This window comes from Eptatretus burgeri, chromosome 3 (assembly GCF_056783735.1).
Source record: "Eptatretus burgeri isolate ZD-2024b chromosome 3, Ebu_testis_v1, whole genome shotgun sequence".
In the NCBI taxonomy this organism is placed as follows: Eukaryota; Metazoa; Chordata; class Myxini; order Myxiniformes; family Myxinidae; genus Eptatretus; species Eptatretus burgeri.
Window position 1 is genome coordinate 84,694,705 of NC_140963.1, and position 27,493 is coordinate 84,722,197.

The 27,493-nt window shown below is 42.9% G+C and overlaps 1 protein-coding gene across 2 annotated transcripts in view; it reads right to left on the reverse strand.

Moving 5' to 3' along the window:
• LOC147030341 (disco-interacting protein 2 homolog C-like) overlaps positions 1 to 27,493 on the reverse strand; it is a 165,728-nt gene that overhangs the window by 120,554 nt on the left and 17,681 nt on the right. For both annotated transcript variants that reach the window (XM_085874274.1, XM_085874273.1), the window contains exon 2: positions 6,310 to 6,459. In XM_085874274.1, the coding sequence (XP_085730400.1) occupies positions 6,310 to 6,459 (150 nt within the window). The remainder of the gene's footprint in view (positions 1 to 6,309; positions 6,460 to 27,493) is intronic.

The following is a 27,493-nucleotide window of genomic DNA, read 5'->3' on the forward strand; positions in this document are numbered from 1 at the left end:
TCGACTCATTATCACTCCGAAACACACGGTCAGTTTGCCATCAAATGGCAACAACGTCGGCTCAAAACATCCCTTACTCACGTTTAGATCGCAGATGTTCAAAGGAATTCCATTCCATTAGTGCAAGAAACCAAAAAAATGTATAAAAAAGTACGTCCAACATGCTTCGACCATACGTTGTGCCTCAAGTATCCGGGAAGATTACAAAAGTGCTTTCTCACACCTTATCTTATCACCTGTTCGATGTCAGACTGCCAAAGGAGTTGCACTTCGACAAGTGAAAATCTGTCCTGGTGAGCTCACAACAAGGTGTCTTTGCAGCAAAATTATTTAACTTGATCTGGAAATAAAAACATTCTTGGGACAGCTTTACATCTCAAGGTAGATACAGCTAAGTTGAAAGTGAAAATATTGTTCATATTGAAATTCGAGTAGAAGGTCTTCTCGATGAGGACCAAAGTTGATAAGATCTTGATTTTTTTTTTTCTTCTTCTTTGTCCTGTCATAGTGTATTTCACAAACATGATGGTCATTGCGCTGGCCGTAAAGCCATTTATTTAAACCTGATGTTGGCTTAGCGGTTAAGGTGGTTGGCTTGGGACGTAAGCGTCCCGAGTTTGAGCCCGTTAACCGTTAAATTAACACCAGGTGGGATTGACTCAGCGAGTCCTCCCCCATAGGTCGGCAAAATAAGTACCAGTATACTGGGATAATAACCATTTGGGGTAACCTGTGTCGGAGTGGCGAACCGCCCAGGAATGTACTCCTTGCTAATGAAACCGCCTTGGCAGCCCTGTGCGCCTTTACAACACGAAAGGAATGGTTTTAATTATATATATATATATATATATATATATATATATATATATATATATCAAAAATTTTAGAACACCCCCATTTTTTCAGTTTTTACTGAAATTTAAGCATTTTTTCATTTCTGAAAATTTCAGTTGTTAAAAAAGCCCTTTTCAGGGAACAAGTAATGGGTTGGCAACTGCAGCTGTTCTGCAGCAATGGAAATAAATTAAGCCTTGAAAGTTGATGCAAACAATTCCTGCAGGTGTCCCAACTTTTGATGATGTTACAAACCCTCTGTCTGAAGAAAAGCAGTGTTGGAACAGACTGTGTTGCGACACCCTCTGAAGCATTATTTGGACAATATTACACTGCAGGAAGTAGTATATTGTTATCATAACAGCAAGAAAAAGACAATTAACAAAGGAAGACAGACAGACCATTATAACCCTTAAAAGTGTTGGTCCTTCTTTTGGAGAAATTGCAAAGAAGTCAAGGTGTCGGTGAGTACAGTTTCCGACAACATCAAAAGGCACTTGGAAACTGGGGGAAACTCTGACAGGAAGACGTCTGGCAGACCCAAAGCCACAACACAATCAGAAGACAAGTTTCTGAGAGTCAACAGCTTGCGTGATCGGCAGCTCACAGGACAGCAGCTTCAAACACAGCTTAACACTGGTCACAGTAAGGAAGTCTCAGTTTGAACTGTGAAGAGAAGACTTCGATCTGCAGGTTTGACACATCAAGTGGCAGTAACAAAGCCATTGCTAAGATGGCAAAATAAGAAGAAGAGGGTGACCTGGGCCATGAAGCACCACCAGTGGACTACTGAAAACTGGTGGAAGGTCTTATGGACCGATGAATCAAAATTTGAAATCTTCTGTTCATCACGTAGGGTTTTCGTACGCCGTCGAGTAGGTGAAAGGATGGTTCCTCAGTGTGTGACACCAACTGTCAAACATGGAGGAGGAAGCGTGATGATCTGGGGCTCTTTTGCTGGATCCAGAGTCGGCGACTTTCACAGAGTGACTGGCACCCTGAACCAAAATGGCGACCAAAGCATTTTACAGCGCCATGCAATACCCACTGGTCTACGACCAGTTAGTCAGGGGTTCATCCCACAGCAAGATAACGACCCAAAACATACCTCCAGGCTCTGACAGAACTACCTTCGAAGAAAAGAACAAGACGGTAGGCTTCAAATCATGGAATGGCCAGCACAGTCTCCAGACTTAAACCCCATCGAGCTGGTTTGGGATGAACTGGACAGAAGGGTGAAAGCAAAGCAACCTACAAGTGCAACACATTTGTGGGAACTTCTGCAGCAGTGTTGGGAAGAACTTTCCGAACAATATTTGATTTCCATTGTCGAAAGAATACCACGAGTATGTTCGGCTGTTATATCTGCAAACGGTGGCTACTTTGATGAGTCAAAATTTTAGATTAAATTTCGTTCAACAAAACGATTCCATAACTTCTTTTTTATCTGTGCTTTAATTGCAGAGTACATTGAAACATTAAACTGCTTAAAATTTCAGTAAAAACTGGAAAAATGGGGGTGTTCTCAAACTTTTGACCGGAAACTTTGAAAAGCGTTTTTGAAAAAGAGTATACGATGTGGTCTCGGCTCGTGGAAGAGCTTGGACACAGAACAGATCAAGACACAACATAACAAGGGGAACCAACATCAACAAGGGGACGTGCCAACAGCAGGGCAGAGGTAGAAAGTAGCTGGAGACCAACAAGGGATTCAGGTAATGATGAGGAATATGGGAGAACACAAGGGATGGGCAAAGTGGATGCATAAGCAAAACTTTAGGAGGGATTGGAGGTGGTTAAACTGGTACAGAAATTATCATAGTTTTGGATGGGGGATGACTTGGAATGGTGGTCAACAGCTGTCTTGAAGACCGGAAGAGAAGAATGGGATTGAAGAGAGTGTGGAAGGTGGTTCCTCAAGTCCACCACAGGTCCACCAGCACCCCCAGAAGGTGGGGTGGGGTGGGGGAGGAATAAATGAGTGGAGGTGAGCAGTGGTTCTGGATTTTGGCAGTTTCACTCGGAGGGGGTTGCTGGTGGACCGCATACGTCATGCAGATACCTGGGGGTAACAAAGCATGGAGAAAGCAGAGGGTGCAGGAACAGAAATGAGGTGGAAGAAGCCAGAGAGACCACCAACCTGTCGGCGATGGCGAAGTGATTGACCCATAGACTCAGCTTCATTGCAAGAGCTTTCAATGATTTTGAAAGCCTTGGTTTCTACAGCATCAAGCTCAGCAAGATGTGAGGCAAGCTGAGCCAGCCCTGAGGGGAGCTAGAAGTACTCCATCAAGCTGCGGGTGAAAGTCTTGTTGGTGGATAGGAGCTCAGATGTGTCAAAAATGACTTTTCATGATGGAGGATACCCAGTCGGCATCTGGCTTTGGAGGCCAACTTTGAAATGTGGCCTGCCCAAGAAAGATCATTCATGGGAGAGAGAGAGGAGAGAGAGAGAGAGAGAGAGAGAGAGAGAGAGAGAGAGAGAGAGAGAGAGAGAGAGAGAGAGAGAGAGAGATCATGGAAAAGAGAGAGAGAGAGAGAGAGAGAGAGAGAGAGAGAGAGAGAGAGAGAGAGAGAGAGAGAGAGAGAGAGAGAGAGATCATGGAAAAGAGAGAGAGAGAGAGAGATAGAGAGAGATCATGGAAAAGAGAGAGAGAGAGAGAGAGAGAGAGAGAGAGAGAGAGAGAGCATGGAAAAGAGAGAGAGAGAGAGAGAGAGAGAGAGAGAGAGAGAGAGATCATGGAAAAGAGAGAGAGAGAGAGAGAGGTGGGAGAGACACAAACAGAGACAGAGAGAGAGAGAGAGGTGGGAGAGACACAAACAGAGACAGAGAGAGAGAGAGAGAGGTGGGAGAGACACAAACAGAGACAGAGAGAGAGAGAGAGAGGTGGGAGAGACACAAACAGAGACAGAGAGAGAGAGAGAGAGGTGGGAGAGACACAAACAGAGACAGAGAGAGAGAGAGAGAGAGAGGTGGGAGAGACACAAACAGAGACAGAGAGAGAGAGAGAGGTGGGAGAGACACAAACAGAGACAGAGAGAGAGAGAGGTGGGAGAGACACAAACAGAGACAGAGAGAGAGAGAGAGAGAGAGGTGGGAGAGACACAAACAGAGACAGAGAGAGAGAGAGAGAGAGGTGGGAGAGACACAAACAGAGACAGAGAGAGAGAGAGAGAGAGAGGTGGGAGAGACACAAACAGAGACAGAGAGAGAGAGAGAGAGGTGGGAGAGACACAAACAGAGACAGAGAGAGAGAGAGAGGTGGGAGAGACACAAACAGAGACAGAGAGAGAGAGAGAGGTGGGAGAGACACAAACAGAGACAGAGAGAGAGAGAGAGAGAGGTGGGAGAGACACAAACAGAGACAGAGAGAGAGAGAGAGAGAGGTGGGAGAGACACAAACAGAGACAGAGAGAGAGAGAGAGAGGTGGGAGAGACACAAACAGAGACAGAGAGAGAGAGAGAGAGGTGGGAGAGACAGAGAGACAGAGACACAGAGAGACGGAGACACAGAGAGACGGAGACACAGAGACACAGAGAGACACAGAGACACAGAGAGACACAGAGACACAGAGAGACACGGAGACACAGAGACAGACGGAGACACAGAGAGAGACGGAGACACAGAGAGAGACGGAGAGACAGAGAGAGAGAGAGAGAGAGAGAGAGAGAGAGAGAGAGAGAGAGAGAGAGAGAGAGAGAGAGAGACTCTCTCTGGACTGAAAGACATATTCCAAATGTTTGACCAGTTTGTCATTTTGTGAAGTTCTGAGGAGAGGGAAGAGGATGCTGCCTGTTTGTCAGAAGGATGAGAAATGTCATTGCAGAGTGTGACATCATCAGCAAAGAGATGGAGGATTTTTGAGAGTGTCAGTGAGATCACTGATGAAGATCAGGAATACGATAAGACCGACAACACTGACTTGAGGTACTCCAGCCATGACGGGGAGGAAAAGAAAGGGTTCCTTTGAGAGCCACAGATTGGCTCTGAGAATGGAGGAAGTTAGTAATCCAAGAGTGGAGTTGGTCTTGGATTTCATAGGCAGACAGTTTGGAGAGCAAGGTGGGATGCAAGACTGCATTGAAAGCTTGATACATGTCCAGAGAGGTGGCCCTGATTTCATGTCTGACATTAGGAGCCTCCACCATGGTTGGGAGAGTAGAAGTAGCATGTCCAAGGTGGAGTGATCAGGTCTGAATCCAAATTAATTAATTATCTGAGATGATGCTGTTGGAGAAAAGGAATGATTATATCTCAACTGTGATAATGGATTCCATGACCTTGCTGATGATTGGAAGTAAGGCAATTGGTTTGCAGTTAAGGGGATCCTTTTTTGCACCTTTTTCATGCAATGCTGTGATGTTGGCCGATTTCCAGGCAGATGGAAGATGACCTTATGTATGGTAAATGACAGGGTAGAAAGGACAGTGAGGAAGTGCAAGAGCAGAAGAGCAGGTTTTTAAAACACATGAGCCGATGCCACCCAGTCCAGTTGCAGTAAGTCAAGGGTTGCCAGAAACTGTTCCACATTTTCAGGTGCAAAAGACATAGAATTCACGAGCAGTTGGGTACGACTGGGAATGGTGGGGACAGAGAGGGAGGGGTTGGGTATGACTGTGGTGCCATTTGAAGTGTGGGAAGGGGAGCATTCATCAGAGACAGACTTGACATGATGCCACCAGTTATTATAGGACAGAGACAAGTTTGAAAATTCATTCTTGAGATTGGACAGATGTTACTTTCGGTTGGATTTGGCTTCCAGGGGGAGAATGCAAGTTGTTTTAAAGCAACTGCCTCGCCACAGGATTCAGAGTACCAAGAGCGGGAGGATGGGTAAGATTACTGAAGATGAGACGGGATTAATCTTTGCATAAGAGAGAACAGGTTTCTGTGGAATAATTCCCAAGCTGAGTTCATCTCAGGGGCAGTAGATATCAGAGAGCAGTCCTGAAGTGTGATGGCTGCTTGCGGTCCCTGCCAGTTTGCCTGAGTGAACTACCAGACTCACACCTGTTATTCACAAAAGAACCTGTTAATATGAAGCTCACGAGTCTCAAGGGGGCACCAAGGTGGTTATAGACCAGTTTGGGTCTTCATAAGCCAATGTGGGTAGCAATACTTGACCGGCACATCAAAAATGCAATTTAGCTATGACAACGAACCAAAGACCTTTTTTGTTGAAAAGACAAGTGGGGACTGGGAAAATACGAAGCCCTCCTCCCCTCCCTCCCCCACAAAAAACTCTGAATGGTTATAGTAAATGACCAAAAATAAGTAAAGCATTTTCTTCAATTGCACAGCTATCCATCAAGCAGCTCACAACTCAAACATTTCAAATTAAATGTCAAAATTCTGCAATGAGGACCAAGTGGATTTTAAAAAAGAAAGAAAAAAAAAGACAATACCAAAAAAAAAAGGCAAAGACACAAATAAGTGAAAAAGCCAACTACAAAGACAAACCTATGGTCCTCACCAGATTGGAAGCTGTCCTCACGCGCACTGCTGCGTTTGTGTCGATCAAATGGTGACGTCGGACTGCCAGGTGGTGGCGTATTGATGTGGATGGCATATGGAGCCAAAATCTTCTCACGCCGTTTCTCATACCCTTTTCTCGTGACATCTCCTGTTGGCAGGACCAAATTATTTTTTTAATTCAAAATACAGTATGTGTTTGCACAATAAGAAAAGATCAGAAATTCCTGCGACTTTAAACAGGAGCGCTTGCATCGGTATTGCTCGGCCAGAAGTTGCGTTTACCCCATTTCCTCCATCACGCATAACTTCCAATTCAACCTTGGACTTCTTGGACAAATGTAGACATTCCACTCTCAGAAAACAATTTCTCTTTTGCTCAACGAGGGCTCTCACAACAAAACATATAGGATTTGAACCTGGAGTTGCAGCTTTATGACCAATGCATTGAGATAGAAACACCTAACAGGAAAACCCAAACAACTTCTGCGATGATTAATCTCTAACTTTTGTGGTTTAGGTGAAATTTAATTGTTGTGGAAGCTGAACACATAGTATATGATGCTGTGACCCACATATTATGTTGATGTCCCATATAGTATGTTTATCTGTCCATTGTCTACCAATATCCTTGCAAATCACGGAATGACATGTGCTAATATCATTGTCCTGCTTGTCATTTATGTAGAAGGCCTTGACAAGCCTGAGATCACTGTAATAAAAGAGGTGACACCACCATTAAAAAAATTAATAAAGCAATGGGTGATCCTTTTTACTTATGAGCCAACGATAAACAAGCCCCAAGACCAAGCGAATAACCTTCGGTGCACCTGCGGAAGAGTAATGGTGCAGTGCAGCAAAAGAGCACAATAATCATCACACGTGATGTTATTTGAAACATTTTTGAACATTTAAACCAGAAAAGTGTTCCCTTGAGAGGTAGTTCACTCGGTCAACACGATAGACAGTGTTTAGACCTCTGCTCCTTTTGACCATTCCACAACATTGTGAGATACAGTACAGGCATAGCCGGGCCAAATGCCCTGTTCTTATTGTGCAATCTCCGATTACATGCAGGAAGCACCTGTAAATAGTATTATATGGACCACAGAGAATAAAGCATGCTATTGCTGGAGCAAAGCCGTGATGAGTAGGGGACTGTATTTGTGGTTATGGGTTATTAATTTGCCCTCATGGCTTTCAAGCAATGTGCAGTCTATGAAACTTTAACAGATCCAATATATATATATATATATATATATATATATATATATATATATATATATATATATATATATATATATATATATATATTAGTTCGACAATTTCATACGGCCCAAAAAGTATCTATAGAATTGACGGTCGACCCAAAAAGACTACATAACAAAGAAGCTGCAAGACATCTGGACCATTATGATGAATCTTTACGTGATGCGATTTTTCCATGGTCGCAGAGTTGTGCCCTTTTTGAAATCCGCTGTGTAGACCCCTCACACAATGCCACTGTGTACGCCCGCATCCCCAAGATGATTGGCCCATGGCTTCACTATGCAACACGAGTCATGCCCCTGAATTTCCACGACTTGCACAGGAAACTTCACCAAGGCCACAATCATCCCAATTCAAACAGCCTGGGGGCCGCAGCCAAAGCAAGCAGGAGGGTTAGTGGACCGTGAAGTGGCAAAAGCACTGCAGATCCTTTAAGGAACAAAAGTGGAAGGTCAGACAAGCATGCACACTTTTGCAGACTCTCTCGTCCTCAATTATTAAAAACAACAAGTATTGCTGCCGGTGCCATGAGCAGACAAGCAGGAACAGGCAAGCGGCGGTACTGTCCAAGTGCTTGTGGGCAGAAATCGATTCTCTGGAATGTGGGCGAGATATCTAAGCAACCCGACAGTCACACCATCGGCAGGGAGAAAGCAATTGTCTTTATGCAGAAAGTTGCTCTCGGAGATGGGTCAACACCAATTACAGAATGAGTGAACAGCAGGCTCATGTCATGGTCAAGCGAAACACCATATTGTTAGTCAATTACTTAGCTCAACTCAGAGTTGTGTTGACTTTAGTGCATTGCTTTCTTTTTTCCTTCCTCGTTTTGGATACAGTACATCATCAAGGTTTGTGGAAGAACTGTTCCATTTCCCTGAAGTATTTTTTTTTTGGGGGGGGGGGGGAGATTAGCCAACAACGTGGAGGGAAATGAAAATATCAAGACTCATGAAAGAACAGGGTGACCGAGAGAAGAAGGGCAACATATTAACAGTGGAACAAACATGTGGGTATTGGGTATAAACAAGAAAAAAAAAAGAAAATAAAGAAAGATGGTAACTTGCAAGTAAGAGAGTTGGGGTTGCTGAGGATCAATGTGGGTGGAAAACATTGTGGGTCGGGTTTAATGCATTTAGTGATAGTCGTGTACAGTACTGTACTGTATTTCCATGTTGAAGCTCTTGAGGGAAGTGTGAGATTTAAATGACTCGAGAAAGTGGTTTTCTCAATCTCTAGAAAAAAAAAGAGGAACAAAGGGCAAGACTTGCTTCGGCAAACAAGGATGTGGTTACTGGAAGAACATATGCCTCATGAGGGGGGAGGGGGGAGGCTGAAATAATAGAAAGAGCAAGATTACAGAGAGGCTAGGAAACAGAGGGGACACCAACCTGTCTGCAATGACAAAGTAGCAGGCCTTATGCTTTTGTTTCTTTGCAGGAGACATCAATTATGTTGAGAGCTTTCAAATTGACAGCATCCAGAAATGAGTGAATGGTGTAAAGAAAGAGCACCAGCCAAAAAGGGAGAGCACTACTCCACTCTACCTGGTGTTGGCTTAATGGTTAGGGTGGTGGGCTTGGGATCCTAGGATCCTGAGTTCAAATCCCATTCGGATGTTGAATTAATACCAGGTGGGGTTGACTCTGCCTGTCATCTTTCCGAGGTCGGCAAAATGAGTGCCAGTTTGCTGGTATCCTGTGTCAGAGTGGCGACCCGTTCAGGATTGTACCCAATCGCCAAGGAGACTGCTTCGGCAGCACCAACGCTCTGCACAGAGTATGGTCCCAATGGATGGATGGACTACTCCACTGAGCTACTGATAAAAGGTTTGTAAGCTGTGAGAAGCTTATATTTACAAAGGAATGACTTGGCATGATATAGAATACCAGGTCTGCAGCTGATTTTGGAGGCACGTTTTGCTATGTAGAGTGCCCAGAAATCATGAGTGATGGACAAAACCCCCTCCGGTGGTTTATCGATGAAGTAGATTAATGCGTTTGCTAGATGAGTATTCCAGAGAGACAAAGTTAGATTATGAGATTTGCTGTGATTGAATGACATGCTCCCTGTATCAGACCATAATCGAATCCTTTGTATAGGCATGTAGAAAGGGCGTCAGTCAGTCAGTGGGATGGGGGTATTGAAAGACACAATGTGGAGGTATCTGAATAAGCTTGGTGTTGGCTTAGTGGTTAGGGTGGCGGCATGGGATCCTAGGGTTCTGAGTTCAAGCCCCGTTGGCCACTGAATTAAAATACACCAGGAGGTTGACTCAGCCTGTCATCCTTCTAATGTCGGCAAAATGAGCACCAGTATGTACTGGTAGAGGGGCACTGCATCAGCGATACAGTCGCGCTTCCAAGAAATGATAGCTACCCCGACAGCGAAGCTGCCATACACAAGAACAATAAGAAGAGGAGGTAACTGAATAAAGGAAGAGGTTTCCAGAGCATCAGAAAGGTAATTTATCCATACGAGGAGCAAAATTGGCCCAAGACACTGCCTTTGGGCACCTGAAACCTCCATGAGGAGGGGAGATGAAAGGATAATCGAGAGCTGCACACTTACTCCAAATGTGACAAAATGTTTAGGATCCAAGACTGAAAGTGGCTTTAGAAACCACAAGCTGCAAGCTTGGCGAACAGAGCAAGATGCCAGACAGTCTTATTGGCCCGTGATATGTGCAGAGATGCAGCTCTGATATTTCATTTGACATTTAGAGCCTCAATCCATTGTTGAGAGAGAAATAGCAGCAAATACAAAAGTTGAATGATTTGGAAGAATCCAAACTGTTGACCAGAGATTGGTTCTTCAAGAAGATCAAATACTGATGTCAGTTGAGATGATAGATTCCATGACTTTGAGTAAGTTTGCTGGCTGATAGCAATTGAATGAATGTTTAAATCACACCTTTCTTGGGTATGGTAACAGTGATGTTAGCTGACTTTCATGCAGATGTAAGGTCGTCAAGAATGAAGGATAGGCTGAAGAGAGCAGAAATGAGAAGCAAGAACAGCAGACCAGGATATATGAGAACATGGGTCGTGATTCAGCCTGGACCCTTCACCAAAGATCAAACTTTCTCGACCTGGTAAAACAGTCAGTGTCCAAGAGAAAAGGGTATGATAATTAGGAGGGATGGAGATGGTAAGGTGAGACGAGAGGAGTAGTGAATTGGACACACGAGATTTTGAAGTAAACACCGAGTTTCGATATTCTGCCCGGTATCACGCAGTCAGCCGTGAAGGCATTTGTGGTGGATAGTCGCATTATTTTGTGCTCTCTTTCCCCCCCTTCAAAATTTTTGGCATTGTGTGTCACCACACTGGACAGCCATCCATACCATAGTTTGCAGCACCCTCACCCAAAAACCTGTGCTTTAACATGCATGACAAGTTGGAGGCGACAAAAACCAGGTCGGTCGGAATCAAAAACGTTTTCTTTTTTTTTTTTAACCCAAAGTGGTAAAAACGCTTTTCAAGAGGTTATCATGACACGAAAGAGAAAGTCATTTATTGATGAGGTACACTTGCCAGAGATGGCGACTCGAGTCACAAATTTTGCGACTTGACGGGACTTGGCCTGAAAGACCTGAGACTTGAGCTTGCAGACTTGTTGACAATGACGATGAATGAATGAACACAATGTCAAAATAAATATATCTCAATGATGGGTTTGTGACCAATTTTCATTTGTTGCCTGGTAGGATGTCATGAAATTTATAAATTAAGACCGCCATAGTCACGCACCAAAGGGAGCACAAACTAGGTAAATAGATCGCCGAGCTTTGAAAAGGTATTCGTTAAACACCACCCAAAGTGTCGCTGAGCTACGAGCCTCCAATCGCACATACATGTGTCCGATGATGTAAAATGAGGTCAATTATGGAGAAAAGCAAGTGGAGCTATAGTACTGTATCTTTCATTCCATGGATGCTATGTCCTTGAATTCAGGAGGAATGTATGCCATTCAGCGTACGTAAGGAATTGTTATTGTTGCTACTCACTTCATAACTCATACGCATTTAGCTTCTTCCGTGTCTTTTGAAGCACCCATTGGACTTGGTCTGAAACGGGGGCTTATGGATCGGGTCTCGTCCGTCGTGTGTCCGTCCATCCACAGCCATATCTCGGATGTGCAGAGACCAATTTTTGTCAACCTTAGTACAAAGACAACACATGATGGTGTACAGATACTCTACCGGTGAAAAGTTTGAGAACACCTCCATTTTTCCAGTTTTTACTGAATTTTAAGCAGGTTAATGTTTCAATGTGCTCTGAAATTAAAGCACAGAACAAATAAACAATTGCAGATAAAAAAAAAGAAATCATGGAATCGTTTTGTTGAACAAAATTTAGTCTAAAATTTTGACTCATCAAAGTAGCCACCTTTTGCAGATATAACAGCCGAAAATACTCGTGGGATTCTTTCTGCAATGGAAATCAAATATTGTTCGGAAAGTTCTTCCCAACACTGTTGCAGAAGTTCCCACAAATGTGCTGCACTTGTAGGTTGCTTTGCTTTCACCCTTCTGTTCGGTTCATCCCAAAACCAGCTCGATGGGATTTAAGTCTGAAGACTGTGCGGGCCATTCAATGATTTGAAGCCTTTCAGGTAGTTCTGACATGGCCTGGAGGTATGTTTTGGGTCGTTATCTTGCTGTAGGATGAACCCCTGACTAACTAGGCGTAGACCAGAGGGCATAGACCAACAAGGCGTAGACCATCATCAGAGCATGATGCGGCAAAATGCTGTGGTCGCCCTTTTGGTTCAGGGTGCCAGTCACTCTGTGCAAGTCACCGACTCTGGATCCAGCAAAAGAGCCCCAGATCATCACACTTCCTCCTCCATGTTTGACAGTTGGTGTCACACACTCAGGAACCATCCTTTCGCCTACTCAACAGCGTACAAAAACCCTGTGTGATGAACCGAAGATTTCAAATTTTGATTCATTGGTCCATAAGACCTTCTTCCAGTTTTCAGTCATCCACTGGCGGTGCTTCATGGCCCAGGCAAGCCTCTTTTTCATATTTCGTCGAATGTAGGTAATTTTGTCACGGTAAAACGGTCACAAGGTAATTTGGTCACAGTAATTTCATCACGGTATTATTATTATTTATGATTCACTGCATTTAAAGCCAGTAAGGCCCAAGAGCAGAAATAAACATTTTCATTTCATGGCCGGCGAATCTTCTTGGCATAATGACGTATTGACCAAGTTTACTGACTACTATAATGGAATTGAAATTTAAAAGTTGAGAGAGACAGAATCGATTCCATTATAGTAGTCAGTAAACTTGGTCAATACGTCATTATGCCAACAAGATTCGCCAGCCATGAAATGAAAATGTTTATTACTGCTCTTGGGCCTTACTGGCCTTAAATGCAGTGAATAATAAATAATAATAATAATAATAATAATAATAATAATAATAATACCGTGACCAAATTACCTTGTGACCGAATTACTGTGACCAAATTACCTTGTGACCGTTTTACCATGACCTAGTTTCCCATGACCAAATTTCCTGTGACCAAGTTTCCCGTGACCAAATTACCGCGCCCCATTTTGTCATCTAGGTAATGGCTTTTTACTGCCACTTGACCTGTCAAACCTGCAGCTCAAAGTCTTCTCTTCAGTTTCATCACAGACTTCCTTACTTCGACCAGTGTTAAGCTGTGCTTGAAGCTGCTGTCCTGTGAGCCGACTATCACGCAAGCTGTTGACTCTCAGAAACTTGTCTTCTGATTGTGTTGTGGCTTTGGGTCTGCCAGACCTCTTCCTGTCAGAGTTTCCTCCAGTTTCCAAATGCCTTTTGATGGTGAAGGAAACTGTACTCACTGACACCTTGGCGCACTTTGTAATTTTTCCAAAGGAAAGAGCTCCACTTTTAAGGGTTATAATGGTCTGTCTCTCTTCCTTTGTTAATTGTCTTTTTCTCGCCATTATGAGAGCAATATACTACTTCCTGCAGTGCAATATTGTCCAAATAATGCTTCAGAGGGTAACACAGTCTGTTCCAACACTGTTTTTATACAGACAGAGGGTTTGTAACTAATCAACAAAAGTTGGGACACCTGTAGGAATTGTTTGCATCAACTTTCAAGGCTTAATTTATTTCCATTGCTGCAGAACAGCTGCAGTTGCCAACCCATTACTTGTTCCCTGAAAAGGGTCTTTTTTAACAACTCTGAAATTTAGATTATTTTTCAGTTTTTGGTAACCTAAACTTATTTTTTGTTAACCTCTGGTAGTTTACCACTTGGCTTTGTACCATTTCAGGTTATCCACTGGACTTGAACTGCTTAAATTTCAGTAAAAACTGAAAAATAGGTGTTCTAAAACTTTGACCGGTAGAATGTACATCATTTTGGTTCGGGATACGATCAAAGATAGGATGACTGGCGGGCAATTTAGTTGCTAAAAATATATATATATAAAAAACCCCCCGATGTTGAACACATCCTCAATCATTTCTCGGACATGCATTCACCGATTTGGGTCTAACTTGGCACATAGCTAAAGAATGATGGCTTACATAAGCACGTCATTTCATTTTGAGATCAGATCCAAGATGACCGACTGGCAGCCATTTTGTAACTTAAATGTGTCCCCAACCATTTCTTGACCATGCACGGTGCGTCTTTGTTCAAACTTGGCATAGGCACAGTAAATGATGGCATTTATGTGTACCTCACTTTATTTTGTGATCTGATCAAAGATAGCTGACTGGCGGCCATTAGATTGGCGGCCATTTTTGGAAAAAAAACCCCCTGACATTGAAAATGTCCTTAAGCATTTCTCAGACATGCATTTACCGATCTTGTTGAAACTTGGCACACAGATCATTTATGATGGCTTTCATATGTATATCATTTTTTTTCCAGATCAGATCCAAGATGGCTGACTGGTGGCCATTTTGTTACACACATAATCTTGCCCAATCGTACCCAATATTCCATGTAATAAGACGATTCAAGTCAGCTGAACATATAAATAAATCTTGTAAACATGGGTTAGCCCTTTAACTCCATACAGCATAATTATTAAAACCATGGGGGTATGACATTTCATGTCTTTTCTCCTTGTTTTTAAGTCGACATGTTTTATGGCTCATAATGGAACGAGAAAACACACACACACACACACACACACACACACACACACACACACACACACACACACACACACACACACACACACACACACACACACACACACACACACACACACACACACACACACACACACACACACATACACACACACACACACACACGCCATTTAAATTTGGGGAAGTGCCAACACTTGCATGCCAGCCACTTCACAACAATGGTGTCACCTCTCTCATAGCATGACAGCAGGGCCCCCTTTGAAGGAGGGATTCCCTCCTCCCCATATATGCTATCCTTTGGGGATTCAAGGTCAGCAAATGAGTGCCAGCTTGCTGGTATCCTGTGTCGGAGTGGCAACCCGTCCAGGATTGTGCCCAATAGCCAAGGAGACTGCTTAAGCAGCACCAACGCTCTGTACAGAGTATGGTCCCAATCTCCTCTTTGGGGATTGTCTGCTGTGCTATATCCTTTGAAATGCTGAAAGTCAAGCAATGCAGCAGCAAAGTGCAATTTTAAAAACTCTTTGGTATGACTTGCCCAGGGTTTGAATCACCAACCTTCCATACTCAGAGCGGAATCACAAAGATTGATGACACGCAAAAGACTGAGTCTGGTCACCGAGTTTTGTTACCTATTGTAACCATTTTGGTCATTGAATGAAACCATTACACCACCGAGTCTGGTCAACGAGTTTGAATTCAAGGAATTAAATTTGTCACTTTTCTTTTACAGAGTTTACATTGCCAAAAATCAAGCTCATACAAACAACCAGCTCATGACTCGTGTAAGCCATTTTTTGAGTATTGAAGGCTGATGCGTAACCAGGGTCTATGATAATGACAACATGATGTAACACTTGACTTGAGACTTCACATCTCTGATACTTGCAACTGTTCATAACTCAACTCAAATGCTCACTTGCAGGCTGATTATAGAATAATCTCGATGATCAAAAAGCATCTCCTCTTCCTGTCTAGGCTGAAGTTTCTCAAGGCAGCGTTCTTGGCCCGGTTTTCATCAATGATCTCTCAGACTCTCTGGAAAATCTTCTTTATCTCTTTGCTGATGACTCCAACCTCTGCCGTACCATCTCTCATCCCTTTGATCGGCAGGCAGCAGCCTCCTCACTCTCTGCAGACCTGAATAAAATCATAGGCTGGTCATACATTTGGAACATATCATTCAATCCTGAGAAATCTCACACACTCACCATGTCTCTCCAAAAGGACCATCTGGAACCCCCCACCCATCTACTTTCTCAACAATCCCTTTGAAGAAGTCCTTTCATTCAAGCTTTTGGGTCTCACTATCTGCCACGATCTTTCCTGGGAAAGCTATATCTTCAACCTTCCAAAGCCAGTCACCGACTGTGCATCCAAAGTCGTGCGAAGTCCTTCCTTCGCACACCTGAGCTTTTAACCACTTACAAAGCTTTCATCCACAGTGTGATGGAGTAATGTTCTCCCTCTCTGAGGTGGTGCTCCTGCCTCACGCCGTGGAAACCATGGCTTTTAGGATCATTGGTATCTCCCACGATGAAGCTGAGTCTTTGGGTCTTTCAGTCTCTCACAGGAGGCAGATCAGTGGTCTTTCTGTCTTCCACTGGCTCTTCTCCAGCCTTGTCCCCCTGCTCTGTCTGTGATCTATCCCCCCTATATTTCCGCATGGTGCTCAAGGTCGACTAAAAACCCCCTTCTGGTGAAACTACCAAAATCAATAATCAATGCTCACCTTCACTCTTTCATTCCTCTTTTTTCCCGCCTCTGGAACAAACTCCCACACTCTCTTCAATCCCACTCTTCCAAACAGCTGTTTACCACCATCTTCTGTCTTCCCCCATCCAAAATCTTGATCTTTTCTACCCCCATTAATCCACCCCAAACCCACCTACTTCAAATTCCATTTTCCTTCCTGAAAGTCCCTGTAGTGTCCATATTGTTCATTCACAGTGTGATGGAGTAATGCTCTCCCTCTCTGAGGTGGTGCTCCTGCCTCACACCGAGATTTCTATTGTCTCCCCATCCCTCTCCCTTCCACAGATCTTCTATTGTCTGTTCCCTACTATTTTGTGCTTCCCTTTCTCACCTTGTTATCTGTTCTGCGGTTTAGCTCTTATATGAGCTTCAACATGGTGCGTTCCTGGCGGTGACGGTGTTGACGGACGCGTGCCGAAAGACTCTTGTGGAGGAAGGATCTCTCCCTCTGCTCTCTTCTCTCCTCTCCTCAGTTCACCGACAGAGAGACGGCGCACAACCGACTTGCGTTCCTGGCGGTGACGGTGTTGACAGACGGGTGACGAAGGGTTCTTGTAGAGGAAGGACACAATAAAAATTAAAATACACCACATGAGAATGAGTCAGTCAAACTGATCGGCATGACCAGGACTTGATGGACGAGTCACTTTATGTGACTGTGCTCATCATTGTATTCGCACAGACTTTTTTGGCCTTTCTCACGAGATCTCTCAGGTGGATCAAACTTATGACCTGGGGTTTTGAAGAAGAAGTTAGTTTTCCATGTGAGGAGAGCAGGTAGAGTGACCTCATTTGGCAAACACCCTGAGAAATCAGTCTTGTTCTCGTGAACTTTGGAGAAAATACGGTCCTCTTCATCATCACCGTGAGGCACGACAAGTACGTGCTGAACCAGTGTAAACGGAATGCAAAATTATGCTTCCCCATCTGCCCTTCTCATCAACTTTCTGTCCAATTCAAGTTTTGATGATATTAAAATGTGTCCGCGGCTTTTCAGCAACAGAACGGGCCAAGCCAACGTAATGCGGGTCATTTGCCATACAAGCTTTAATCAACAAATGAAGAATGACATCGAAAAAAAATAACGAGTAACCTTCATTGCGTGTTTCTGTGGCTACAACTACGTATATCGATGTAAAAGTGTTCGCTGCAAATCAAGTACCCACTTCAATTCCCACGTGCATTTGAACATCATTCACTTCTGAGCAGGCTGTTGTGTACATTACCACATGACCAGAGAACACATGAATCAAAACTGTATTGGGAGAAACTATGTAGATCTGGTAGAAGCACAGATCTAAAACAGAACCAAATTAAATGACCTTCAATGACAGGAACTCACTGAAAAGGCGCGCCAGTGAGGAAATGTGGCTGTGCACTCGTGCGGGCATCATACGCCTTTGGAAATGTTCAGCAAGGGTTGCTCATTGTGGCATGCCCAACTGATGTGTAAACAAGGCCAGAGTTGTCCTCTGTAATGTTGTGGTCAGACTGCTAATGTGGATTTGAGAATGCGACATTCTTTTGCATCTTGTATCACACAGGGGTCTTTCGAACAAAAATGGGGGGGTGGTGGGGAACCCCGACCCTGCACTCACAGCAACCAATATACTAATGCACACGTACAAAAAAAAGATTGGAACATGACAAGGGGGAAAATATCCATCAAGGAAACGTTATTTGCATGGGTGACCAAGGAAAACGAGGAGTGACCATGATATCCAGGAGAACAAACAATTGAAACTTATTAGGGCATGTAAAAACAATCTTGTTCTTTGCATTGATCTGTTCGTGATCCCATCAAAACCCTTAGCTAATGATACTCAAAACCCAGATTCAAATCCCAAATACAATACATTTTTGTCCATTGTCTAAGATCCTTGCAATTAATGTAAAAGTACACCAATGTCTCCCAATTAACTATTTCTGCATGTGATACATGTACCAATTCTTCCCTAAGCCTAAGATTAATGAAAACAACAACCAAAAAAAAATTTTTTTTTTTTAAACAACAAAAAGCAATCATAGATTGCAGACCCTCGCCAGGACTGCTTTTATGTGGTATATTTTGTGTGGCGTTTGTGTACTGGTGTGTTACATGATTACTAATAGATATAATTGGAACTGCCACTTTATAACTGTTGGCAATGATTACCGGGTATCAAGATGTCCCGCTTTGATGCAACTCCCCTATAATCGGACACCTGACCCTGACCCATGATGTTTTTTTTATTATAATGATTCATTATTCAATTGGATTGAGAATGGGATTAAAATAAAATCCATTCAAATCAAATGGAAGACCAAATAGGTACAGCCATGCATTGGAGTCATCAGAAGGAACTCATACAAACAATTTAAGGCAATTTTTCCCTGCTCGAGCATAAGATGACCTTGCGGGTCCCATGACAATCTCCTATCATGGTTCCCTTTTTGAGGAAATGTGTTTTTTTTTATGGCTGGATGCCCTTCCTGACACCAACACTTTAGTTGCCTCTTACAATATGCAGGGATACGGTGTACCTATTATAAACCGAGGCACACACTGGGAAATCAGAAGGAACCCAAGCAAACATAAAGCAAAGATGAAGTCATCAGGAGGAACCTGGATAGGATTCACATTGCAGCTGCTACTCCTTCACCCCCAAACCCATCCAGGCACAGCCAAGTGAGCCTTATTCCGATATATATACACACACACATATATACATATATATATATATATATATATATATATATATATATATACATATATACATATATATACACACACACACACACACACACACACACACACACACACACACACACGTTCAACAACAACAAAGAAACAGAACCCATATCAAAAAAGTAAATAATTCTGGTTGCCAGACCATGTTTTTGATCAGGTTGAAATTTAAAACATCTATTCCGAATCACCAATATATCATAAATGTGAAGTTTCATGTTGACTGATTAAGCGGTTCCAGAGAAAAAAAAAAGACATTATTTAATATTTTCTTCATTCCAATATGGCTGCCAAATCATGTGACCTATCAATTTTTCCTTAACAAACTTGCACACCCATTGCTTGGGGAACATTTGTGTAAAGTTTCCCCTCGATTTGTCCAGCCGATCTGGAGAAGATTTTTTTTTATAGGTTTTTGGGTAAATCCAATATGGCTGCCAAACCATGTGACCTATGACATCATGTGTGTGAACATTTTGTTCCTCATGGATAGGCGGTCATACATGTAAAGTTTTGCCTCGATCTGTTCAGCCACTTCAGAGAAGATTTTTTTTGTTTGTTGTTTGTTTTTTTAACAATATGCCTGCCAAATCACATGACCAATGAAATCATCAATTTTTTTGTCCGTGGACCATTTTATCCCTATATAACCCTTAAATTTTTTTAATACTGATCAGATGGGGCATTCAACATATGCGATTGTGACGTCATAAAAAATCACTTATTCCCCATGAGGAGTACTTGCCATGTGCCAAGTTTCAATTTTTCCCTTGGTGTGGTTTCAGAGATAGAGGTCCAAAGTTTCCCCATTTTTCCAACATGGCTGCCACATCACGTGACCTATGATGTCATAATTACGAATAAAACATTCTACATCAGTCGTCTCACCGATGGTGAAAATTTCACCTCAATCCAATAAGCGGTTGCGGCGAAAAACATGAAAGTTCTGTGGAGAAAAACAAGCAGTCAGACAGACAGACAGACAGAGACGGACCCAAGGGCAATACCCTCTCCTTCAGCAAGGGCAACAATTGCAAGGCATGATCCAATTCTAATATATAAAGTAAAAGTTTGTGTGTTCGGTTATGCATTTGGACCCTGCAGGAACCAGTGCAACCAAACTTTGTATAGCCTCTTCTTTCATCCAGAGGAAGGTCGAGGGCTATGTTTGGATGAAAATAAATAAATTAATAAAAGACCTCATATAAAACAAGATAATTTGCCTTCAGGCCTCGATCGGGTCTTGTGCTTATGCATTGCCTTGCTTTTTTCCCAGGAGCGATTCAGTAAATGTATTGTGAAGATCATATGTTGCAGTCCTATATATGCAAGCTAATAACGGAAGCCGTGTCATCCCTTGGTATGCTTCTCCCCTACCTCTAATCTTCCCCGTCTCTCTATGATCCATCTGTCACTTTTTTAACATTAATAGACCATGTCACGAGGATTGGCACGGTAAGATGGCGCCGGAGCACTTCTGGTGGCTTCACTTGCACTAATAGAGATAGCTCTGGAAAAGACCATTCTGACTTAAAGTCATCTTTCAAGGGAACGCCCAAGAGGACACTTCTGTTAAGAAATATCCCAACCTACCTAAATTATATAATAAATACTGGCACATTGCACCAAATAACCCCTGATAGGCAGAAACAAATTAGATGCAAAGAGAATGGCACTCTACAAGTCACTTGAGTCTTCAGAGCAGACACAGGCTTGGGTTAAGGATCAACATGCAAGACAAGCAGCCTCCAGGTCAGCATGCTGGCCATCCTTAGAAGGTGAAGCATTTTGATGCAAGTCCAAGCGCATTTTTCAATGCCCAAGATTGATAATTCATACAAAGACCAGAAGGACAACATTCCCCAATTTGTAATGCAGGAAATATTTCAATACATAATGCAATGAATTTCCCCAGGCTACGCCGGGTACTTCAGCTCGTAAATAGATAAATAAACTGCATGATTTGATGCCGACCTCCTGCAAACCTCACTCATCACTAAAGTATTCAGTCATTCTCGATAAAGCATCAGAAAGCACTTTCAGTGCTTCTAATGGCCTGTTGGTATTCAGATTTTTACACGTCATTGTGTGCAAACATCACGTCACAAATAACAAACATCCATGGCATTCTTTTTTTTTTTTTTTGCACAACAGCAGCTCAGTCAGCCTGTCAGGGTGACTTCATAATTGCCTACTTAGGAAAATAATTTCAGAGCCTGCAGTTACTGCTGATGAAGATAACTTGGTATTGACTGCTTGATTACAATCAGATGCAAGGGAACTCAAGAGAGCATTACCATGATGTTTGTTGTTGCTTAAACGAGGGCTGTTAGAGCTCAGCTTTTGCAGTAAACATTAGGTTATTGATCAAAAAGTTTGAAATTGCTGAAAACAGCAAAACTGGGTTCGTGGTGATGGATTCAGAATATAATGAATTGGAATAGAATGGAAATAAAAAGTACCATCCTTAGAACCATCGCATCAGTGGTAAAGTCATTTTGATACATTAGTTCAGGCCCATGACATAGCGACAGCGGAAGTTCCCATAATGACAACAGAATCATGAAAAATAGACAACAAGGAAGCAACGAGATCACGAGAGAGACACAAGATTAACAGATGCTTCAGAAGTCCCTTCATTAGTTTGTGTGCAGCACGTGGTTATGGGTTTGCATAATTTTCTGGCCACGTGTCTGTGCTGCTGATGGAGCGTAACCTCGAAGTTAGGATCGGAATTTGGATTTTGTTCAGGGTGATACGTGAAGGACACCGACGGATCTTTCACATCAAACAACAACCAGCGTCAGCAGACGGGTCCTCGGGCTTAACTTCCATCAGATATACGGCGCAAAGATTGATGCATCTTCCTGCATGCCAAACACCATGATGACAGTTTATACCTGCATCAGGATTCAAACCCAGATGACAACTTAGAGATGAATATGCATCCCTTTTGGTTATCATGTCAGCCTTGTAATAGGGTACAGGCTAATGTAATGAGGGTGAAGTGAGATTACTGACCTGCTACCATGAAGGAATTGGAGTGAGGAATAACACAAAGCGGAAACACATTATTCCACAGAAATTAGACCAGAGTTGGTGTCAAAGCCACCCAATGCTCGCCTGTTTATACATTCATAGTTTTTAATAGACTCGTCTAATAACTAATGTTTTTTTTTTGATAAAGCATTGCAGTGAAGTCTGATCCAAATAATTTTAAAGCAATATATGTATTTGTATATTGTAATCAGTAACAAGAGCGCAAGTGAGCACAATATACGCCCGAACAAGAAGGTATATACAGAATTGTGCTACTACATGGAAAACAGCATCTTGGTTGCCATGGCAACCACTTTAGATGACGAACGTATGTCGCGACACACCGTCTCCACAGTCTGTACCTATGTAACAAATATGAAACGTGAAAGTTGAAAACTTTGGGAGTTAGAGTGCGGACAGGAACGGATGGAAAACAGCATCCTGGTTGCCATGGCAACCACTTTAGATGACGGACATATGTCGCAACACACCGTCTCCACAGTCTGCACCTATGTACCAGATATGAAACGTGAAAGTTGAAAACTTTCGGAGTTAGAGTGCGGACAGGAACGGACGGACGGTATCACATTATACGCCCTGATGTATGTATATATATATACATATATATATATATATATATATATATATATATATATATATATATATATCAGGAGTATAAAAAAATAGTGTGGTAGATAAAAACATTAGAAAGGAAAAAATAACTTGCACCAAAAACTTTCACATTTTCACGCTCACGCTCACGCCGGCGGTATCGCTATAGCTCTCTGTTCTTCGAACAGGCGAGCTAAAAAGGGGCAGATAGAAAGGGAAAAGAGGCAGGAAGGAGAAATGGGATAGTCAGCAGAGAACATGAGCAAAAGGGACAAGAAGAAATGGATGAAAGGATGTTGATAAAGAGTTAAATAGTACTGAACACATGTGACAGTAACTTATTGGTTTGAGGAAGAAATGGCTGAGAAAAGTGGGTGCAAGGCTTGATAAGCAGAAGGAAAACACCAAGAGGTCAACAACATGCCTGCATTAGAGAGAGAGTCCTGCGTCTTGGTTTACAGGATCCCTGACCCACAGTAGAAAGTAAGACTCCATTGTGATGCGCACAAATGCTTTGAAAGTTGTGAGAAGTTAAGCAATGTAAATGAAAGAAGATGAAGTGGAATATGCCAGATCTGGAGCCAATTACAATGATCTCTGTGCAATAACAATTCAAGCAGAACCACCCCGTGACTTTTAATTACAATTGTAAACGACCCGAGGTCTGGAGTATGCCTGTTGGCTTTCTCAGTCTGTCCTTTCCCACCCTTCCATCCAGTCCTTCGGTGTGGTAGCTCATTGACATATTGTATTTTCTCCAAGCAGCACATGTATATGATAAATATACGAATAGAAAAGTTCCCGTGCATCATTTACACCGATGTGAAGTGAAAAATGAAAACAAACACATCACGTCGTTTGGTAATGTATCAATATTTAGTGTTTGATGAACATGAAATCGACATGAGAATGTCAACACATGTGTGCAAGACGCGTCTCCAGAGGCTCGAAGAGTAGTGCAGTCAAAAGTCAGTTAACAGCTCTGTATCTTGTGTGACCACCATTTGGGCTTGGCAATGAAAAGCTAGATGTTGTGGTGTTCGTAAGCATTAGCAAATGCCTGTAAATGAACGATTAAAATTGACGGCTACAAGTTATAAGTTTCGTTCAGCACAGATCGGTAAATTGTAAAATAAACTGCTGGATGTAATGAGCTAATTTTGACTGCCGAGGGCAGTATTGTACTGTAAACTGCCTGGTAAGATTCGTGAAGATTCTGGATCGTTCTCAGACAAAACTTCCAGTATGGACTGGAATCACATTTGCTGGAAGGCAAGGGATTGTTCTGTGATACTATATAAACCCACGAGAGGGAGGTGCAGAGAGATGGGTGACATGTGACACGAAGTGCGTTTTGATCGTCCCGTGCTCGATTTAATTCTGATGAGTGAACGAGGTGTTTATGTACAGAGCAGTTGTTTACGCGTGGAGCCGATTATAATCCAGTTGATTAAAACTCATTGAAAGATTATGCATCGGGAAACGATTCCTTTGTGCTCTTGAAATCATCCTGGACAGGACACACACACACACACACACACACACACACACACACACACACAGAGACAGAGACAGAGACAGAGACAGAGACAGAGACAGAGACAGAGACAGAGACAGAGACAGAGACAGAGACAGAGACAGAGACAGAGACAGAGAGAGAGAGAGAGAGAGAGAGAGAGAGAGAGAGAGAGAGAGAGAGAGAGAGAGAGAGAGAGAGAACACCGCGTCAAGACTCAATCGTTCAACAACCTTGTTGGACGAGGTGCGAGTTGAGCAGGCAGAACAGAGACACGGGGTGGAAACAACCGAACGTGGGAATCGAAGTTGGATATTGTAAGTGATGGTGAACTTCCTCATTTGACTTTGTATCTTATTTTATTTGAAATACAAGTTTCAAAAGCATTACGCTGTTCATGTGGTCATTTTAACGTCACTTGGAAGTCACAGACACCAACTGACAAAGATCCGTTCGAGTGGTACCCGACCGGTATGATCGTTGATACTCGTGAAGCTCAAACCTTGGATTGCAGCTGTTAAAGGACGGTCTGAGTTTGGCACCACAAATAACAAATACACCAAAGGGAAGGAAACGCCAAAGGTGTGTGTATTACTACCGACAGGGTTAATACACTCTTGGCAATGGCATCTCATTGAAGACATAAGATGGGTGAAGAAGAATGGAGGGATGTCATTCCAGATCTGTACCAAGGCCTGCCGCAGTTGGGCAAGCATTGCCAGCGAGTTGTGAAGACTGCGCAATCATCATTCCATTTCATCCCACACATGTTCTACGAGAGAAAGATCAGGTGAAACAGCTGGCTAGGGAAGTGTGAGAATGTACTGTCGTGTGATGAAGGATGAAGTCGGTGACGACTCATGCGACGCGAGGGTGCCAATTATCCTGTTGAAGTGTGATGTGACTTCTATTAACCTGCAAGAACAGGAGGACGTGAGGACAGAGAACTTCATCACGGTACTGAATACCTGTCAAATTGCCATGAATGACCTATAGTTGGATGCCTACACACACCATCACACTTTCACTGCTGAACGACAAATGTTGGACAACACATGCATCAGCATAACGTTCCCCTTCATATCCATAAACATGGCAACAGCAGTCACTACTCTCAAGATGGAACCTCCACTCATCTGTAAAGAGTATAGCAGCTCCATCCTGTCTCTTGAACCTCAGACATTGTCTACACCAAGTTAGGTATGCATGTCGATGGCATGACAACAAAATTGGATGCAAAATCGACAAAATCTGTTTACTACCTCAATAGTGAACCTCATCCTTTAATACAAATCTATGAATCTCCAGATTTTTCTCGACTGATTAAAAGAGAGTTCATTCGTTGTTTGGGACATGAACAGTTTGGCATAAAGGGAGTTCATCACCCAAGTGATTTTCCTGATTGAGTGGAGGAATAAAGGCCATTTATCTTTCCTAAAAACACGATGGATCTCACAATGTTATTGTGGTAGGTCGGATGGAAAGGATGGTGCAAGAGGAAAGATAAGAAAAACGATTGCCTAACAATGAACATGCTGCTTGTGTGCGATTGTTGAAAATCTCTGAGTAACGTGTGGCAAATGTATTTGGATGTCACAAAGTGTGAGGTCACCAGCAAAAGCTGGATATCTGTCTGTCAAAAGCCCAGAATTCCACTGACCTCTTACGTTCAGCATGCGTGATCCGATGCTGGTCCTGATGTTTCAGACAGAGTCGGTCAGTCTTGATCTTTCACTGCGGTAATCGCAGTGGACTCTCAGGCATTTGTTGCACAAATATAAATAGCATGATAATCACAGCTCACCAGAGCCTGGTATTGGCTCAGTGATTAGGGTGGGTGGCTTGGGTTCTTAGGGTCCTGAGTTTGAGCACTGTTTGCCACTGAATTAACACCACATGGGGTTGACTCAGCCTGTCATCCCTCCGAGGTCGGCGAAATGAGTACCAGTATACAAGTACAGGGGCACATCATCAGCATCATAGTCGCGCCCCAACAAATTTATAACTACCTGGCAGCCAAGCTGCCATATGCAAGACGGAGAAGACAGCTTAACGTTGGACGATTTCCAGATTGGGCCACTGATGACATCACCAATGATCACCCAAACACCATCTCAAAATCTTTCTATGGGTGTTTATCAGCATGGCTCAGACTCATTATCAGACAACTTTAAAACTATTCTACTCCAACAGAAATAGATGAAAGGTATTCTGATCTGGTTGTCGAGTCATTTACACCCTGACAGGCTATAGTGTATCCATCCTTAAAAGCCTCATTTTGTATTCCCAGCTGAAGCACACGTGCTGGGATCAAGCTGGATCGGAAGCCAGAAACCTCAAATTTCCAAACTGAAATGATACATGTATAACCACACAGAATCTTGCAAACATCAATTCAAAAGGGAAGTTAATTAGCATTCCTGAGGACCAATGACTAAGATTACATTTCACATTCTTAAGCGGACAACACGGTTGTGAAGAGGAAAAACCAGTTCTGCAGGCATATGTACGGCGTTGCAGTTGTGAAGTTCAGTGCAGCCATGATTTGTATGTAAAATACAGCCAACCACATGCCTCCGAACAAATGGTGTCCGTCTGTTCTTTTTGCTCATGCACTCAGCATCATGTCGCCCGTTTGCACGACAATGACATGCTCCAAAGGAAATGGAAAGGTTTTGTGCTTGCATCGTCTTACCCCCTCCCATGCCTTCTCAAACTTTATCTCACTTGGAGAGGATAAGTTTTGATTATTTTTGGCAAGTAGAAGTACACTTGTTTGCACAAATTGAACATGGAATGAAACATGAGATTTCCAGCAAGGAAAGTAAATGATCTCTTTGGAAAACAGCGCTCACAAGAACTAACAGGAGTACAGAGGTCATGTAACTGTCTGAGTATGACCATCATGTGATCAGAGAGAGAATCAAGGTGCAACCAAACCATCAGACAGAGCAGCTGGGCCAGAGGGGAGTTTCTTTTCTCTAGAAAGCAAGGCAGAGAGAGAAAAACCTGGCAGAGCAACTTCAATTATAGGAATAATTAACGACTGCCATCCTTTAACAGAGCACTCCAACAGTGTCAATTCAGTCAAAATAAAAGGCGTTCTGCTTACGAGATCCGAGATGGGGAAGGGGCTACCAGGGCTCCA